At 42.9% G+C, this 19,431-nt stretch overlaps 1 protein-coding gene across 1 annotated transcript; it reads left to right on the forward strand.

The window, feature by feature from the left end:
• Positions 1-6,815: 6,815 nt before the first annotated feature.
• Positions 6,816-7,727, forward strand: LOC144262418 (taste receptor type 2 member 8-like). The gene has a single exon (XM_077812177.1). It carries the CDS (start codon positions 6,816-6,818, stop codon positions 7,725-7,727), a length of 912 nt encoding a protein of 303 aa, XP_077668303.1.
• Positions 7,728-19,431: the final 11,704 nt, after the last annotated feature.

Raw genomic sequence — 19,431 nt, forward strand, 5'->3', positions numbered from 1 at the left:
ATGGAAAATCACCTGGAAACCCAGAATTCCATCTTTAAGGATTTTCAGCAAGGATTGCCCAGGGTCAACCTCCCCACATTCAAGTCCAAAAGAACAACAGGCATTAACTTAATTATTTAGTACCAAATTTTATAAAATCTTATGACAAAAACGTAACAACATAACATTTACAAGATAACATGGCTACTTTATAATCCATATATATTGTCTTCACAGTTATACATAAGCGTAAAGAAAATAAACAGGTTGGTCCCCACAGAAACACACTGAGAAGATACCTAGAGTTCCGAAAAGCTTAGGTTGAATTCACCTGAGTCTCAGTTACAATCTTTGATCACCAAATCGATCCAGTCTGCTGCATCAAAGCAACATCTTCCCTCCATTTGCTTGTAGAAATTTTCTGCTGGAATCCATGCAGTCTCCTCCTCTGCTGAAATCATTCAATTAGCTAGTCAGCTAACAAGTTAACCAAACCCTCAGTTAAGTATATAGATTTTAAAACACATTGTTACAAGCAAAATACAACTGATAATAACAAAATAAATGACTCTTTCCCCATCATTACATTTAAATAAAAGAAAAGTTGGTGAATCATACTAGTTTAGACAATTTAATTAAAACAGTCTGGCGAAAATCAAACAACATTCAAAGTATACAATTAAAATAAAAGTAAAAAGTTTTCTCTCACAGTTTCCCCTTTCTATGACTAACACTGCCAGGGCTTCCCTCATGGAGGGTTAACAATATCATTAACCTGCTGAAAAATGCCTCAGGGTTAGGAAAAACAGCCTGCTTTCTGCCCCTGGGCTCAGCTTCTCCTAATCCACACAATATGAACTTGGTCTTTTGCAAAGCAGCTGCCCTGACTACTTGCCTTCAGGGAGACTGAGTCCAGCAACAGGGAACCTATTGAGCATATCCATAACTACCACACCCAATTCCAGGAACTTCTGGATGTGGAGAGCTAATTGTGCATCTGGCCAGCAACAATGACCCAGAAACAACTCATTCCTACCCACTTTGACGGGTTGGACCCCCTGGGATGTCACCTGGTGTGCAGAGATGCCACTGAGGCAGACTGTTCTGCCAGCCTCAGTCCCCTTTTACCTGGACTTGCTGGGCTAGGCTCCCCAGCCTTTTCCAGCCAAGCACACAGGCAGTGCTACTGCACAGAGAGACAGAGATCCGCTCTGAGAAGGTTCATCTTAAGGGGCTTGCCACAGCACCCAGATGTCCACCCCCCCTTGAAGTTCAAATCCAAAATTATATAAAATTTGCCTCTTCCCTCAATGTGGAGGAGGCTATGCACAACTTCTCGCCTACTTCCCCCTCCCCCCCCCCCACACACAGTTAGAAATCACATAAACTGGCTTATCCTGTAAACAAGAAATAAATATATTAACTATAACAGGTGTATTTTAAGTAGTTAAGGAGCTGGCAGACAGAACAAGGCAGATTACTAAGAAAATAAAACGGAGCACGCAAACTAAGCTTAATGCACTAAAGAAACTGGTTACATCTAAGTTCTCACCCTAAATTAGGTTCTAATAATCTTCTTCACAGGCCAGATGCCCTTCCAGCCTGGGTCCAGTTCTTTCCCCAGTTCAGTCTTTGTTGTTTCCAGCAGTCATCTTGGGTGGGGTAGCAGGGGAGAACTGATGACCAGGATTACCTCACTCCCCACCCTTAAATAGGATTTGCATAAGGCAGGAATCCTTTGTTTCCTAGTTTGACCGCCCCCGACCCCCAGCTTCTTGTGGAAAAGTACAGTATTCAAGATGGGTTCCAGAATAGGGTGACATGGTCCCATGCCTCTGTAGATCCCCTCGAGCCATTCTTCACAGGCTGACCCACATGTTTACAGGAAGACTAAGCTCTTTTACAGTCCATTGTCTCTTGGTGATGGGCCATCCACCCGGTCTAGCTTTTTCACTGTTGTACCTGAAGTGTTAGCAGTGGGGGGGGTCACCCAAAGTAGCATAGTTGAACTACAGCTACATAGTAAATATTCCTATGTTCAGATACAGAAATGATACAGGCATATAAATTGGATAATCGCATTCAGTAAATCATAATATTCCCAATGATATCTCACATGAGCCATCTGGCATAAAGTATATCTCAGTTATGTCATATTCATATCATAAGCATATTCATAAGGAATATGGAATGGAATGTCATGCCCACCCCACACCCCACAATAGATGTCTTAAAGAGATATCTCCCTATTAGGCACATGGGTTACACTGGCACTTGTCTTCATTTTCTTCTTCAGAATCTCAGCCTCCATTTATAAAACAAAGAAAACCCTCTAGCTATTATGTTTGTGAAGAAAACCTTACAGATTTGAATATAGTGTAAGTGTTGCAGAGAGTTCGTGAGCCTGCAGAAAGCCTGGAATGATAACTTTGAGAGTGTTCACAATACTGACACTTAAGTTATCTAGTTAACTTTCTATTTCTCGGTAAGTAAGGAGATCAGCCCAACTTAGGTCTGATCTATGCTTAAAATTTAGATCAACCTAGTTATGTCACTCGGGGGTGTGAAAAATTCACTCGTGAGCGCCCTAAGTAAACTGAGCTAACCTCCACTGTAGATGCAGCTAAATTCACAGAGGAATTTTTCCTTTGACCTTGCTGCATCTACACTGTGTGTTTGGTTCACTTAACTATGTCACGCAGGGTGCAACATTTTTCCATGGCCCTGAGCAATTTATCTAGGTTGATCTAATTTTTAAGTGTAAACCGGACCTTCCTGGCAAAGTGTGGATTGTAGCTTGCACTGGTAGCTGAGGCACAGCAATAACAGCCTATTACTCCTATCAGCTGAATGACTCCTTTAGCTCATGTGATCAAGACCTGTGCTGTGGACTAGACAGGCTCTGGTTCAAATTCTTGCAGAGAGTCAGCACGTTTGCAAGTTATCTGTACTTGCTCATTTAAAAATATCTACCTTTAGTAGCTGCTGTTAAACATTCTCCTGAGATACTAGTGAAATGGAAAGAGTGTTCTTATATGCTATGACTACACTGTCTCTTTTTTCACAACATAGACCAGAAGTATTTATTGAACATTCACAGCTTGTGTGCATTATTATTGATAATTCTACCATTTACACCCAGTAATGGACCAATAGCATTGTTAGGATTCTTTTTGTTCCTAATATTATTTAATAAGAAGCTTTTTGTCCTTAACTCTGCTGGTCATAGATTTTGTGTTCCTTTGCTTCCTTTATCAATTTTCTACAATTCCTAGTTTTAGATTTATTTTAATGACTACCAACTTCCCCTTTCTCCTATTTGTTATTTATATATTTATATAAAATAGCTGTTTTCACTTCTCTTCTAAACCAGGGCAGGTTTTTTTTCCCACCAATACAGCCTTCTTCCTCAGTTGTGGCTTTTTGGGCATCTAGTAAAGTGTTCTTAAATGATTCCCAGTTGTTATTCACATTTTTCTGATTAAATTCTTCCTTCCATCTGGTTTGGCCCTTTTAACGCAATGACTACATATATTACTGGTCTGGATTTTATTCTATTTTCACATTATATATGTGATCAAGTCATGGTCATTTGTATCTAAGCTACCACTAATTTTTAGTTCTGTGCTTAGCTCCTCTTCATCTGCAAGACAAGGTCTAATATTGAATTCCCCTGTGTTGATTCCAACACTTTTTGAGGTAGGAAATTGCCAACCTGGGGTCTGATTTTTGGACATGCGGAGAATTCACAACTCCAACTGAAGTCACTGGGAGCTGTGGATGTTCAGACCCTCAGGGAGTGGGGTTTGAAGGGATGAGTATTGGGTTGGTGTCAGAAATGCCTGAGTTCTAATCCTAGTTCTCTCATTGACTCAGGGCTTGTTTCACTACCAGGGGAAATTGACCTAAATTACTCTACTTCAGCTACATGAATAACATAGCCCGAGTTGATGTAGCTTTGGTTGACTTAACCAGGTGTCTTTACAGTGCTGTCTTGATGGGAGATGCTCTCCGGTTGACTTACCTTACTCTTCTTGGAGAGGCGGAGTACCGAGGTTGACTGGAGAGCGTTCTGCCATCAATTTAGAGGGTCTTACTAGACCCCCCCAAATCAACACCTGCTGCATCAATTACAGGAGCATTGATCTCCCCCGTAGTGAAGATAATCCCTCAGTGTGTGATCTCTGGCAAGAGACTTTATCCTTGACTCAGTTTCCCCATCTAAAATGGGAATAACAGTATTCTCTTATCTTGCAGGAGAGCTATGAAGACAAATTAATTAATGTTTGTGAAGCTGAGATGTTATGAGAGTAATATAATATCTCATTGAAAGGTGACAGGGCCAGAAAGAGTTAATTAACTCACTGAATGACCTGACCCCTAGCCAAACGTTAGAGACTGGTTAGAAGATATGTAAATGAATAGAGCTTTGAAATGCAAGCCTGCATTGTTAAAGATAGAAGAGTAGATGTTTGTTCAGGTCTTATGATGTAAGCAAACAAGTCTTGTCTATTGCTATAGCTTTGATTCAAAGATCAAAAAAGGAATATTAACATTTAGGAAGACACTTGAGTGAAATAGTATTATCGTCTATATGTCTCTTTGAATGTTGTGGTAACCTGTATCTGAACTGTTTAATGGATAAATTACCTTGTGCTAATTGCCAGGATGTTTGGGAGAAGGAAAGTTAAGCCTATTGTTTTCTCAGGGCAAAAGGCTGCTGGAAATGTATAAAAACCTTGGGATATGATCCTTCTTCATCTCAGATCTGCTTTGGGTTTCAAGAGAGGGAAATCTTAAGCCATAAGGATTGAGATCCCCAGTCACTGACTGGAGTCACCCTGAACATGGACATTGGACTATAACCTATGGACTATTTCTAAAAGGACTTTTGGCCACTACAAACTCATCTCTGCTCTGTATCTGAACCTCAAGAATTGAACTCAAGTCTGTATGTATATTGATCTTTTAGCCAACACTCTCTCTCCTTTCTTTTTAAATAAATTTTAGTTTAGTTAATAAGAATTGACTGTAAGCATGTATTTCGGGTAAGATCTGAGTTATCATTTGACCTGGGTCTGCGGCTTGGGATCAGGAGAACCTTTTCTTTTATATGATGAAATAAGATTTTCAGAATTCATCATCATATGTTAAACATGTGTGTCTGGGCGGAGGCCTGAAGCTGGGTACTTTAAGGGAACTGCATTATTTGGACTTCTGAGTAACCAGGGAGGTACTATCGAAGCTGTTTTGTGCTGGCTTGGCAAATCTAAGTATTGGAATATCCACCAGCGTTGGGGGTTTGTTTGCCCCATTCTGTTTGCAGTTCACTCTGATTGAGTGACCTCAGCTGGCTCCCACGGGCAGCACCGTCACAGAAGCACTCATATTCTATGATGAGGAATGCCCATGAGGAAATTAATAACTGAGTGCAGATTTGGATGGCGAGCAGTAAAAAAAGATGTGGAGACACATTCAATGATAAGGACAAAAGCAAATATTGAACAGCTGCCTCATTCCCTGAGCACTCTCCACCCTGTATATTCAATGTGGAAAAATAGTGTGCAATCATGTAATTAAAAGACTGTCACATAATGCATACACACAGTGGGGCAGCATTAAGATTGCACAGGCATTTCCTAACTTTTCAGTGCTTGACTTTGCAAGCTAACTAACTTTGGCTTCAATGAGGACTTTGTGGTATTCCACAGGTATGAAAATGTATCAGCTTACTTTTAGGTGCTTAAATATGGACTAGAAGCCTCATTTCACATACCCATTTTTTTCAAGATGTTGGCCATTCTGCCTGAAGCCCTGCCTGCTACCACCCAGAGTACAATTCTTGTTTTAATAGTCCAAACAACAACAAAAAGAGCACTTAATTTGCTGTTTGCTGGCACCATCTATACATAATAATTTATATGGAAAATGCAAAGATTTATTTGAGATGGAGAATCTGTAATGCAATCCTGCACTGATTTGCATCCACTTCACTGCAGCTGCATCTCTGTTGTGACAGTGGAATCTACCTGCTGACAGAGTCTGCTTTTCTAAAAGAGACTGTGATGGCTTTCGGCCTATGGACTATTCACATCCTTCCTGGAATTACGGGAAGTTTTTATTGCCCTTTGGCCAGAGTCATGCTGAGACGTTGAGACAGTGTGATGCATTAGGAGGTCTTGTTTGGACTAATTTGGGGAGTTAGGGCTTCTGTTGATCAGAATACAGATAAAATATTACCTGGACTTTCTAGGCAAATCAAGTCAATCTTTAAATATTAAAATTGAAACCTAGTTTTGAAGTGTGAGACCAGCAGGGAGCCTGTGCAAACTATGGAGATAAATCTGATACTTGTGGAAACAGGATTTTGAAAATCTTATGGCTGTATTATGCAATAGGAGCAACCTATGAATGGTATCCAGGGCTGTGTAAAATAGAAAGAATAGCAGTAGTCCAATCTGAAAACAAAGGAGCAATAATAATAATAAATATTCAGGAAAGATCAATAGAAAAATATCTGTGAAGCAGGTCACAGACAGTCACTGCACAGCAATAACGAAGAGGATATACAAATAAAAGGCAGGAGAAAGGAGTAGATCATCACAAATGTAATAGAATCTTTCGGAGGTTTGCATCCCAACAAACACAGGTGACTCTTCCATGTTCAATACCTGAAAACATCTCCCATCTCACTTTTGCCTGTGATACAAAGGCAGGACAGCACAGGCCCTGGTAAGATACCAGAAGCCTGGCACTTTAGTGAGGCATTTTCCTCTGCGGCAATTTCTCTTGGAGCTTCAGAAGCTGGGCAAGCATTAGTGACCACAGGCAGAACCATGTTTCCTGCAATTATTATTGGTTTGATCATTTTAGGAATTGAGTTCATTACATGGATTATAGCAAACGGATTGATGATCGTTGTGAATTGCAGTGAGTGGATCAGAAGCAGAAAACTGACCTGTTGTGACATGATCCTGACTAGCCTGGGCATCTCCAGATTTTTCCTACAGCGCACAATAATCATTAATGGTACCATCTTTCAATTATCGCAAGATATGAATGAACAGTGTGCTATGTCGAGAACAATGGCTGTTGTCTGGACGTTTCTAAACACTCTCAGTCTATGGTTTGCTACCTGGCTCAGTGTCTTCTACTGCGTGAAGATTGCCAACTTCAGCCAACCTCTCTTCCTTTGTCTGAAGCAGAGAATATCAGGGCTAATGCCACAGCTACTCATGGGATCCTTTCTGGTCTCCTTGGTCACCTGTCTCCCTTCGGTTAATGCCATAGACAGAAAGTACATAAACAATTCAATGAATAATCTGTCAGAAACCACCACCGGCGAATGTCAATATAAGGTTGATTTATCTTCTAGCTTCTTTATTTTGTCCATGCTTGGATATTCCTCTCCCTTCATTATATTTATGATTTCCTCCATACTGTTAATCATTTCTCTGTGGAGACACAGCAAGATGATGGAAAAAACCACGAGCAGCTCCAGGGACACCATTACCAAGGCTCATGTCAGAGCAATTAAAGGACTGGTCTCTTTCATCTTCTTCTACATTTCTTATTTTATGACACTAATATTGGCAGAATTATTTACCAACATCAGCCCCTACTTGATATCGTTGTTGGCAGTGATAATGGGTGCTTATCCCTCTGGGCACTCTGTTATCCTAATTCTGGGTAATCCCAAACTGAAGAGAGTAGCAGTGAGGGCTTTTCCTTTGCTGGGTGCAGGCTGAGAGATGCGGTTTCATAAAACTGCTCATGATGAAACTCCACAAAGACATCCCCTTTCTCCCTTCTATTTATTTATCATATATTTTTTCCTACTTCAGCATGCACTAAAATTACAAGATTTCCATCCAGAGCTTTGCTTCTTGAGGATAGTGGTAGAGGACCATGTTAAACTTAGAGTGACATGATTCTTTTTTCTTTAATGTTTGTGAATTAATAACTCATGCAAGTCAAGGACAAACTCCTATTGATTGTGAGCTAGATTTCCTGAGATTGAGGAACCCTGGAACTAATACAAAGATCAAGTCATGCTGGGGTCCTAAAATGAGAGATATGGACTGGAACCCCATGTCCACGCTACAAGATTTTACAATCCCAGATAACTGGAAGGACCTCTAATGATCATCACATTAACAAACGAAAACAAAAGATTCCTAGAGAATCTACCCTATTGTTATGAAAGGTGCTAGTGGCTGCCACCAGCTAAATCTTTGATCTTAAGACAATCACAGACCTAGTTAAAATCAATGGGTGTGTAAGCATTCTTTCAGACTCTACAGAAGGAGCTTTTAAGTCCCTTTATATAGTAGAGATAGCTATAAACAAAGGAGGAACTGTCTAAGGCACATGGCAGGTGTGACGTTACTGACATAACCTGTAACTGTATAGATCATTGTTGTAACCACTGTTATATATTTGCTACAAAGGTTGTCAGGTAGCTGTCTATGGAAAGGTTATGATTTGATGATTATGATTATGCTATCTGTATGGGTGTACCATTTTTGTAGTTGAAGTTATGAATATTGGCTATGTACTTGTATATCAATGTGTTTTGATTCTAAGTAGCCTCAGTGAAGCATTTGATCAGCTTCTTGAGAAAGAACTATTCTCAGTAAGTGTCCAATCAAGAAACACTTAACTGACAATGGACTTTGGGAGATGCCAATCCACTTCTGAGCTTTCCTGGGAATGTTCAAACTAACATGTAAACAATGGTGTCTGTCTGTAAAGAACTGAGTCATGCATGGACATGTGACTTGCCCATGTGACTCCAGGCTCCATCTTGCTGCTGTGATCTTCCATAGGGCAGAGAATGTAAAAGGCTGCTGCCTCTCCTCCATTTTGCCTTCAAACCTGCTTCTTACCTCTGGAGGAACCTTGCTACAAACTGAAGTTCTGAACAAAGGACTCAATGACCCATCCCAGCTGTGGATGTACTTCAGAGACTTGATTTGTGCCTGCAGTTTATTCCATCACTGCTACAAGCCTGAACCAAGAACTTTGCCATTACTGTATGTAATTGATTCCATTTAACCAATTTTAGCTCTCATCTATCTTTCTTTTTATGAATAAACCTTTAGATTTTGGATTCTAAAGGATTGGCAACAATGTGATTTGTGGGTAAGATCTAACTTGTATATTGACCTGGGTCTGGGGCTTGGTCCTTTGGGATCAGGAGAATCTTTTTTCTTTTACTAGGGTTTTGGTTTTCATAACCATTTGTCCCCATAACAAGTGGCACTGGTAGTGATACTGGAAAACTGGATTCAGAGTAACAGCCGTGTTAGTCTGTATTCGCAAAAAGAAAAGGAGTACTTGTGGCATCTTAGAGACTAACCAATTTATTTGAGCATGAGCTTTCGTGAGCTACAGCTCACTTCATCAGATGCATCTGATGAAGTGAGCTGTAGCTCACGAAAGCTCATGCTCAAATAAATTGGTTAGTCTCTAAGGTGCCACAAGTACTCCTTTTCTTTCTGGAAAACTGGAGTGTCTAAGAGAATTGCTTGTATGACTTCTGAATAGCCAGTGGGGTAAAATTGAAGTCTTCTCTCTTTAGCTGGTTTGGTTTGCCTTGGTGTGCAAAGGAACCTCAGCCTTGGGCTGTAACTGCCCTGCTCTAAGCAATTTGTCCTGAATTTGTCCCTTGGGCTGTCTGAAGTGTCCCACCAAAGGGAGGGAAAGGTCGTTACAGCATGTCAGAGTTAAACTGTGTGGGCTGAAGAGTTTCCCTGATTGCAAATACTGGGGGTAAGATATTGGTTTTGTAACCTTTCTGTGCTAGAGGAAAAAAGCCAGGAGAGAGCCTTGAGAAGCAGTTGTGAGTATGACCGTGAAAGGAAGCAGATGGCAGTGCTTCTGGGGCACAGCACTTGCTGGAGTGGCAGACTTGGGGAATTTTGAGCCAGGAAACTGCCTGAAGTTCTTTGTTTCTACTGTGTTCAGGGGAACAGGAATTTGTATACACTTCTGTAAATAAACCAGATTACACTAAAAAATATCACGCAGCTCATATCATCAATTTCTTATCCTAATGGAAACAACCTGGTGAGGCCCTGAATACTGGCTAATTGCTCAGGCCATTGGGGGCAACACTGGTGTTTGGGGCAGGAGAGAGCTTCCAAAGAGAGACATTGTGAGCAGATATTCATGTTGACCCCAGTGGGAACAGATAATGAGGGTGCGCACAGAAATCAAAGCAAATCAATATCAAATTGGGATTTAACAGTGGCCAAAAGAAATGAAAACAAAAGCTGGAGATGTCCCAGAAGGAACTAAAACAAGAGCTGGAGACATTTCAAAAGTATTGAAGTAATATCTGGAGGTTTCGTAGAAAGGACTAAGAAATTACCTGGAGTCAGAAATAGAAATTTTGTTGGAGTAGCAGCTAGAAAATCCCCAGTCTTGATGTAAGAAACCAAAATATAACCTAGAGAAGGAATTCAAAGTGTTGCAGACCACTGTGGACACATGGACACATTCCTCACATGGATGAGGAATCAGGCCAGTCAGAGAGCTTGGGTACTTTACAGTACTTTTCTACCCCATTTGTAACCAACAGAGGCCCAGAAAGGAGAAGTCAGTTTGTTCCAGCTCAAGTGATACAAAAGCCCTCCTCTCTGACAGACTAAATCCTTGTGAGTCTTATTGCCCCAGTTGAATGTCATAGCCCAAATGAATGGTTGGAGAGACGAAGAGAGAGGGAGTTTTATGGCCACTAACTTGAGTGGCCAGCTCTGATGGTGCAGCAGAATTTACCCTGGAAAACAGACTGTATTGTCTGTATTTGTTACAAGCTCTTGACAAGCAGTTTGGAGCCAGCCATCAGTCTGGTCGGGCACAGTTAAGGGCTAGAAGCGGGTGGGAAAGACCTCAGATGGGAGACCCAAGGAGATTTGTGTTCCTGGAATATCCAGGTACCAGTGAAGACTTCAGGACAAATTAATAATTGATTAGTTCATAAAAGCTCAGCTGAACTTCAGTTCGCAGCTGAAGATCAGATAAAGGAGACCTTTTAGATTCTGTGGAATTTGCCACAGACACTTTTAAGCAGTCCACCAGAAAAGAAAGTAGCCACTAATGGAGAAGACGGAAACTGATCACTAGATCTGTGTGTAATGTACACTGTGGAACAGAAATTCTAATTTGGTTCATGACATTTTTTTATGGGTTGAAAGCATTGTTAAATGTCGTTTGTAAAACAAGGGACATTGGCAATAAGGGAAAGATTAAGGAAAGCAGTTCTGCTAAATGCCAGTACTGAAAAAGTTGGGTAACAAAAATGATTGTTATACCTATGAATCTGGTGAGGACAGAGCATCACAAATGCCTAGTGAAAGTCCCAGTTTGACAAATGAGGGAACATCAGGCTGAAGAGCCAGAGCTTGAAGATATAAGAGTCAGGCAGGCCCCACAGTATTTGTTTAGATCTGGGCAGTTAAACAACAGTAAAAAGAATTTAACTACTGAATGTGTAATAGGAACCATGGAATTCACAGGAATGGTGAACATGGGCTCAAACGTAACAGTTATTAACTCAGACATGCCAAAAAGGCTAGGAAATGGGGGATCCAAAACTCAGACCTGCCTGGTCTTAAATAAAGACCGGGACTGGGGAACAGGTAACTATCCAAAAGTGGGGAAAACTGGGTTTGAAAAGTTGGACTCTGGAATTAAGCAAGAAGAGTGGATTAGCTCATAATTTGTTTGGATTCAATTATGTCCAATACCTGAATAGAAATGCCAGCAAATTCAGGCTGTGGAAATTCCTTTTAAAGATGTGGTTCTGGTTTAACAAATTACTTGTATGTACATGGGTAGTGGGTATAATAGGCAAAGCCTTCCCTGGCGGTGCCGCTGACCCACCACCGGACAACTGGGCCGCGGTGACCCCCCCTTCCCCAAGACCCCCACCACCTCCTCCATTCCACCCCACCCCTGAAGGTCCCCACTGTTCGCTGCACTGCTAGGGCCAGCGACTCGGTGGGGTTGGGGGGTCTTCAGGGCAGAAGGAGCTGGCGCTTGGGGAGACTGCCAGCTCAGCCCGGCGCTTGGTGGGGCTGGCCTGACTCTGGCAGCGGTGGGGCTGGCTTGGCGCTCGGGGGACCAACAGCTTGGTCTGGTGCTGGGGGGGGTGCTGGGTGAGGCGCGCAGGCTGGGGCTCCTCTGGTCGGGGAGGCCCCTCAGGGCTTTTCCTTTTACAGGGCAGTTTCAGGGCTCCTGCATGCGGGGGTGCAGGGGCCATAGGCAGAAGGGGCAGGGCCCTCCCCAAAACGGGGTGCACCCGATGCCCATGTATATGTAGACAATTGATTTGCAGTGAACAAGTTGTCCTGCCACCATGGACCAGAAACCATAACAAAAGCTAACTGGTGTTTTAGCTTTCAAGCAAGGAAAAGATGGGGAGTGGTTGAAACCTGCTTTGAGACCCAGTGTCTCAGGGGAGCTTTTGTTTGTAACGTTTTTGTGATTTCTGTCTGTTCACTGAATGTTTCTAACAAACAGAAAATGGTAAAAGAAGGAATTTCAAGTGAAAAAAGGAAAACAGGCTGTGCAGAACTGGGCCTGTCTTCAGACACTCACAGATGTGCAGAGATTTGTGGGCTCTGCTGCTATTATAGAAAGTTTACTTGCGAGTTCACCAATATCAGGAAACATTGCATAGGCTGAGTGAAAAAGCAAAACTATTTCAGTGGTCGACAGTGTGTGATTTGGCATGTACAGAACTGAAAGGGATCCTTGTGACTGTACATGGGTAGTGGGTATAATAGGCAAAGCCTTCCCTGGCGGTGCCGCTGACCCACCACCGGACAACTCAGCCTGTTTGTGTTTCAAAACCTCTTTCATGTTGCACATGGATACTCGTGCTCACAGATTGGCAGTCGTATTGACACAAGAATAAAAGGACCATCTGAGAAAGTGCCAGGGAAACAGAATTTTAGTTTGGCTATGTCAGAGACTGAGTGCAGTTGTAGAAGCTCAGGCTGGAAGAATTGTGACATTTATGAATTCCCCATGAGGATAGAATGTGAGAAGTCTGTCGCAACTTACAACTCCACAGAAACTCTCCCAAAATGCAGAGTCTCAGTCACGTAATCCATTTAATCTTGTTATTTGTAACCTGGAACTGCTTGTATCCATCTGCTTGTTAAACACTGGTCAGGGACTTAAGAAAAAACAGTTGATCTGAAACTCCCTTTCATGTTCAGAGTTGTTAGTTGAATTGCTGTGGTCACATAAGGCATGGCACCTCAGCACAGTAGTAAGTTCTGATCACTTCATAATAGCGAGGAAAATAGCTTATCTTGCCACTTCCTGCAGTGTTTTGTTATTAAACTTTCACTAAAAGAACAGTATTGTGGTTCTCCAAAGTGGTGTAGCACATCACACTGATTAGGAGTTGCACACACGAGGTTGCTTTATATCTGACATCTCCACGGGATATGTGTGAATGATTTGCACAATATAATATTGAAGAACTTCAAGCACCTGCTCACTCTAGTGATCAATAGTAAAAATTGCAGGTTTCTCTGTATAGTGCAGTTATTACATTGCAGATGAAGCCAAATTTCTGCTCTGAATTACACCAGAGGGTATATGGAGTATTTTCACTGAAATCAGTGGAGCTATCCCAGATTTACATTGATTACTGAAGCAGAATCTGTCTCAATGTCTTTAAATTTGGGAGACTATTGTGCTGGTCAAATGTATATGGTTAATGATTTTTCTATTCTTGAACATACACAAGCAGGGTAATTGGGCAGCGCCGGACAAGATGTCTGGCTGGGCTCCGCCCACCATGACAGAGCTCTGAGGGGCAGGAAGGAGGATAGGGGAAACACAGGGACATGCCCAGAGGCTGGAATCTCCTGGGATTCCCCAGGTTCTAGAGCCCGGACACAAAGAGCTAGCCAAACAACCCCATGGGCAGGGTGCAGGCTACGAAGGGCTGTGGGATGGGAGGAGGCAAGCAGCGGGTGGCAGAGTGTGGGTCTCCCCAACAGGCAGAATGTTACAGACCAAACACTTTTGGTCCAGCTCAGAGACAGAGCCAAAGGCCACTGAGAGCACCCCCAGCAAGGAGGAGGTATGCAGTATGGTGAGCATCTCCACAGGTTATCGAAACTGGGGAAACTGAGGCAAGATCAGAGTGACTCTGGCCAAAATTCCATCCAATGCTGGGGAAACTGAGGCATGTCTCAGGGAGGCTGAAGCCAAGAATCCAGGTGAAATTGGGGAGCAAATTTAGGGAAACTGAGGCATGGGTCAGGGTTGCTGTGGCAAAGACTCCAGCCAAAACTGAGAAAACTGAGACAGAATCTGGGGTGGCTGGTGCATGATTGCATCTAATCTGTGAGGTAAAAATTGAGATGCATTTTGGGATGGCTGCAGCCAATATTCAATCAGAAATGGGGGATCAAAATTAGGGAAACAGTCACAGGTTGGGTTGGCTGCAACCAAACTTCCAGTGGATATTGAGAACCAAAATGGGGGAAACTGAGGCACAGCTCAGCATGGTTGCCTATAGAAACTGGAGACCAAATTTGGGAAAACTGAGGATTGCAGGGTTAGGTTCTGAGGAGTGTGCTGGCATGCTGTCTGCATTCCAGGCCCTGGCCTGTAAAATGGGGGTACCTATGAAAAAGGCAGAAAGGCTCTCTACTAAGCTGATCTGCCTTGGCATTGTTAGATATGAGGGTTGGAGGAACTTCTGGGATTGGTTGTCGAGGCTAGAACAGCCAGGAAGTTGCAGTCCATTATTGCATTATTAACTTTGCGTGCCAAGTGGTGGTCCTGGTGCAGGCACTTTGCACCTCACTGTCAAGTGCCACTGTCAAGGTTCCTCCCCCACTCTGAACTCTAGGGTACAGATGTGGGGACCTGCATGAAAAACCTCCTAAGCTTATCTTTACCAGCTTAGGTCAAAACTTCCCCAAGGTACAAAGTATTCCACCCGTGGTCCTTGGAATGGCCGCTACCACCACCAAACTAATACTGGTTACTGGGGAAGAGCTGTTTGGACGCGTCTTTCCCCCCAAAATACTTCCCAAAACCTTGAACCCCACTTCCTGGACAAGGTTTGGTAAAAAGCCTCACCAATTTGCCTAGGTGACTACAGACCCAGACCCTTGGATCTTAAGAACAATGAACAATCCTCCCAACACTTGCACCCCCCCCTTTCCTGGGAAATGTTGGATAAAAAGCCTCACCAATTTGCATAGGTGACCACAAACCCAAACCCTTGGATCTGAGAACAATGAAAAAGCATTCAGTTTTTACAAGAAGACTTTTAATAAAAAATAGAAGTAAATAGAAATAAAGAAATCCCCCCTGTAAAATCAGGATGGTAGATATCTTACAGGGTAATTAGATTCAAAAACATAGAGAACTCCTCTAGGCAAAACCTTAAGTTACAAAAAAGATACACAGACAGAAATAGTTATTCTATTCAGCACAATTCTTTTCTCAGCCATTTAAAGAAATCATAATCTAACACATACCTAGCTAGATTACTTACTAAAAGTTCTAAGACTCCATTCCTGGTCTATCCCTGGCAAAGACCAGCATATAGACAGACACAGACCCTTTGTTTCTCTCCCTCCTCCCAGCTTTTGAAAGTATCTTGTCTCCTCATTGGTCATTTTGGTCAGGTGCCAGCGAGGTTACCTTTAGCTTCTTAACCCTTTACAGGTGAGAGGAGCTTTCCCCTGGCCAGGAGGGATTTCAAAGGGGTTTACCCTTCCCTTTATATTTATGACAGCCACCATGGGAATAGCAAAGTCCAGCCATTTTATGAGAGTTAATAAAGAGAGGAAAGCAGATTTGGGGGAGGCCCACCAACACCAAATCTGGACTCCAGGGGAGAACAGTCAATGGGCCCCCTAGAAAGGGATGGCTGAGGTTTACTACACTACTTTTTATTCTATTGATAACACATTAGAACCCACTAAATGTAAATTGTGATGTTGCGTGATGTAGTTAACTTTTTTTTCCAGTTACAGCAGCAGTATTAAACAAATGGTGAGCCTAAATATAAGATGTAGAATTTGTTATTTTGAATTAAATATTTAAATTAAGTAACTACATTATGGCAGGAAATTGGAGAGATTCCAGCGGGGGGCAACAAAAATGATTAGGGGGCTGGGGCACATGACTTATGAGGAGAGGCTGAGGGAACTGGGCTTATTTAGTTTGCAGAAGGGAAGAATGAGGGGGGATGTGATAGCAGCCTTCAACTACCTGGTATGAAATTAATTCTTTATAAGCTATGAAGGATCGCATACGGTACATATGCTATGGAAGAGGAAGTTGAAATAAAACATCCAACACAAATTTTCATTGCTAGGAAAAGCACTGGACTTTGTCTGATCTTGAGAGGAAAGGTCTTTTGTATGCATGTGCTGAATGTGGGGTTTTGTATCTTTGGACAGAGACCAATCCTATTTATAGTGATATACTGAACTGCCTGAAAACATCATAGCCAAAAATGCCTTCCTGAATATTGCTAGATAATTTTTTTAAGATACAAATAAGTGAAGTGACAATGGCAGTCACTGAAGTGTGCGTGTGCATAAACGCTGGCTGGTGCCCAGAGAGCTGCCGGCTGCACTGCTGGTCCCCAGGGAGCTTCTGAGTGCGCTCTTCCAGCACGGCCAGGGCTTCCACGTGCCAGCCCGGCAGCCTTCGCCACCACCGTTACTACCCCGTGTGCGCAGGGCCGGCCTTCGGGAAAACGGCACCCTGGCTAAACTTGCATTTTGGTCCCCCTGGCCCCTGTGGGCATGGTGCCCCCCATTGTCTCTGGCCCCTGTGAGCTCCCCAGGCTCCCCACCCTCCCTTCGCTTATTTGTAATGAGACCCAATGTTTGGCTTTCTATGCAACACACAACCCTTCGTGTGGAAAGACTGTGGTGTTATGGTCCATGCAACACTATCCTTTTCTGAGCAAGGACAAAATGGACTATTGTAGAATGGTCAGCTGACTGTCTGCCTACGTATAGTAAATTACCCTTGCAGCTCTGACTCTTATTTGGACAAATCGGATGTCATTCAAGCTGCATTTCTTTGTCAGCATGTCATAACAAAATTGAGTGCTGGTGGCAGGTTTGTGCTGTAAAAGGTGCATAGCACGCTTCTGATCCCACTTGTAAATGTGAACTGGGTGGCTGAGCTCAAAATAAGGGCCACACAGCCTTTCAGAGCTCACACTATAAAAAAAGAGCACCATGAGGAGAGTTGGAGGAAGGTTCTGTTTTGGCACATTTGGGGACTTTAATATCTTGGGAGGATGGAAGTATTTACGGTGAATTAGTGTTTGTGACCTATGATGATTCAAAGAAATGAGGACTGGTGATTAAAAATTAAGCGATTAAAATGGTAAACAGAGTTCAAAGTTGTTTACCTAAGAAATAAAATAAATGTGCAGTCCAAGTTCCATAAACCAAATAGGATTTGAATGAAGCAGTGTCTCATCCTGATAGTACAAGCATGTTACAGATCTTCAATATGCAAGTCGGATCTCTCCTTCAGCCCGGGACCACCTGCACTATACTATTTGTAATAGTACAAATATTTGTAAAGGTCATCCAGGTCAAGGCTCAAAACTTGTGGGCTAATATTGATACTACAGCTGCATCTGACTAGTTTAATTCAAACCCTTCAAGGATAACACTTTGAATTGGTAAACTGCAGCACAAGCCCTGCCTATCTAACAGGATTGGCCCAATTTCAGTGGTGCTAATTACCTCCAGCACCTCTTAAAGTCAGTAGGAGTTGGGGTGCTCAGCACCTCTGAAAATGAGCCACTTTATAGCAAGTTTCTTTATATTCTTTGTCGAGAGTTTAGTGCTGGTGAAAGGTGAGTGACTGATAACCCAGCAGAATGATCCTCTGTGTAGCCACCTAAAAGGAACAAGCAACGCAATTGTCTGGCAACGCTGGAAAAAAGACAGCAGGCAATGGATTGTGGTGTAATTGGGCTGCAACTTTATTCACTTAAAATATTTGGGACTACCCCAGAATAAATTGTACAGTGCATATCATAATTATTAATTATTTCCACATACTTCCGTCCCTGGTCTAAGACAGCTCATTGTTGGGACCCCACTGTCCTCCTCTTGTATGAGGTTAAAGGGAGTTATAAGAGTGGTACCAGATATAGGAGCCCCAAACCTTACTTCCCCTACTCCCTTAAAGGGGGGCTAGAAGAAAGAGGGGGTGGCTCCCTGCTGTGCCAAACATAGAAGCCCCAAATCTCCCTTCCTCAGCTCTCTTAAGGGATGCCATCCTTGAAATCCTTTTCCATTCTTTTATCCAATAACCATATCCCTTCCATGCCACGTACCTGCACTGGACATCTGCCACAAGTTCCACATATGAAATTGCAATATTATAATTTAAACCCCTACCCCAGCCCATCGGGTCCCAGCCCAGCTGTTCAAAAAGTGAGAAAAATCCACCCTCACCTCAGCCAATCCAGCAGTGAGGAAAAAAATTCCTTCCCAGCCCCCAAGGAGAAAAGGGCGACTAGCATAATACCCACAGCAGATCATGAGGAAACCCAGTCCCTCCGCAAATTTCCTGGGTGGGTGGCTGGGTGCTGCCAGCCCAATACTGATAAAAGAGGGCTTCTCCAGGACACCTTAGTCCAACTGCTTCCTGCTCTTCCCAGTGCATCCCTATAAACTTCCCCCCTTCATCACCTGTTGTAAAGGAGACCTCTATAAGGGCAGGGACTCCTTTTCCTCCAGCCAGCAGAGCAGAACGTCTTGAGCTGGGGTGACCACATTTTCTGGCTGCACCAGAAAAGCAGGAGGCAATGGATGAGGTTTCAATAAGTAGCAACTTTATTCACTTAAAATATCCGGGAGTCACACCCGAGCAATAAATTGTACAGTTCAGGTCATCATGATTTCCTTAATCATTTCCACATAATTTCCAACCAGTTCCCAGCCATACAGTTTGCTGGGAGTCCTTCACCCTTCCCTCCTATGAGGTTAAAAATGGCTATAAATTGTGTATCTTGGAGCAGGGGGAGAAATCAGCTCTCTGTTGTACCAGACATAGGAGCCCTGAATCCCACTTCCTTAGGAAGGGCTAGAAAAAAAGGCAGGGGGTCAGCTCCTCACTTTACTAGACCCTCCTCCCCCTGCTTGCTTAAGGGATGCCGTCCTTAAAATTCTTCTTCAATCCCTTTTATCCAGTAACCATGTTCTTGCCATAGCCATGCATTAGGTATCTGCCACAAGGTGGCACAAGCAATTTAGCTTGGCTGACTCCCATCTCCCCTCCACTGTGTTCCTAGATATTTACTGATTCCTTCAGCCAAAATTATGTCTGCTTCCCTGTCAGATAGGTGTACCCCATCTTCCCTGAATAACTCAGGTGCCCAGTAAGATATGTGCAGAAGAGGAATTTACCAAATCCTCT

Source organism: Eretmochelys imbricata, chromosome 3, assembly GCF_965152235.1.
Source record: "Eretmochelys imbricata isolate rEreImb1 chromosome 3, rEreImb1.hap1, whole genome shotgun sequence".
NCBI classification, from domain to species: domain Eukaryota; kingdom Metazoa; phylum Chordata; order Testudines; family Cheloniidae; genus Eretmochelys; species Eretmochelys imbricata.

Bases quoted from the DNA above. Each gene is read 5' to 3' on its own strand.
- LOC144262418 (XM_077812177.1), top strand. From the start codon at position 6,816: ATGTTTCCTGCAATTATTATTGGTTTGATCATTTTAGGAATTGAGTTC.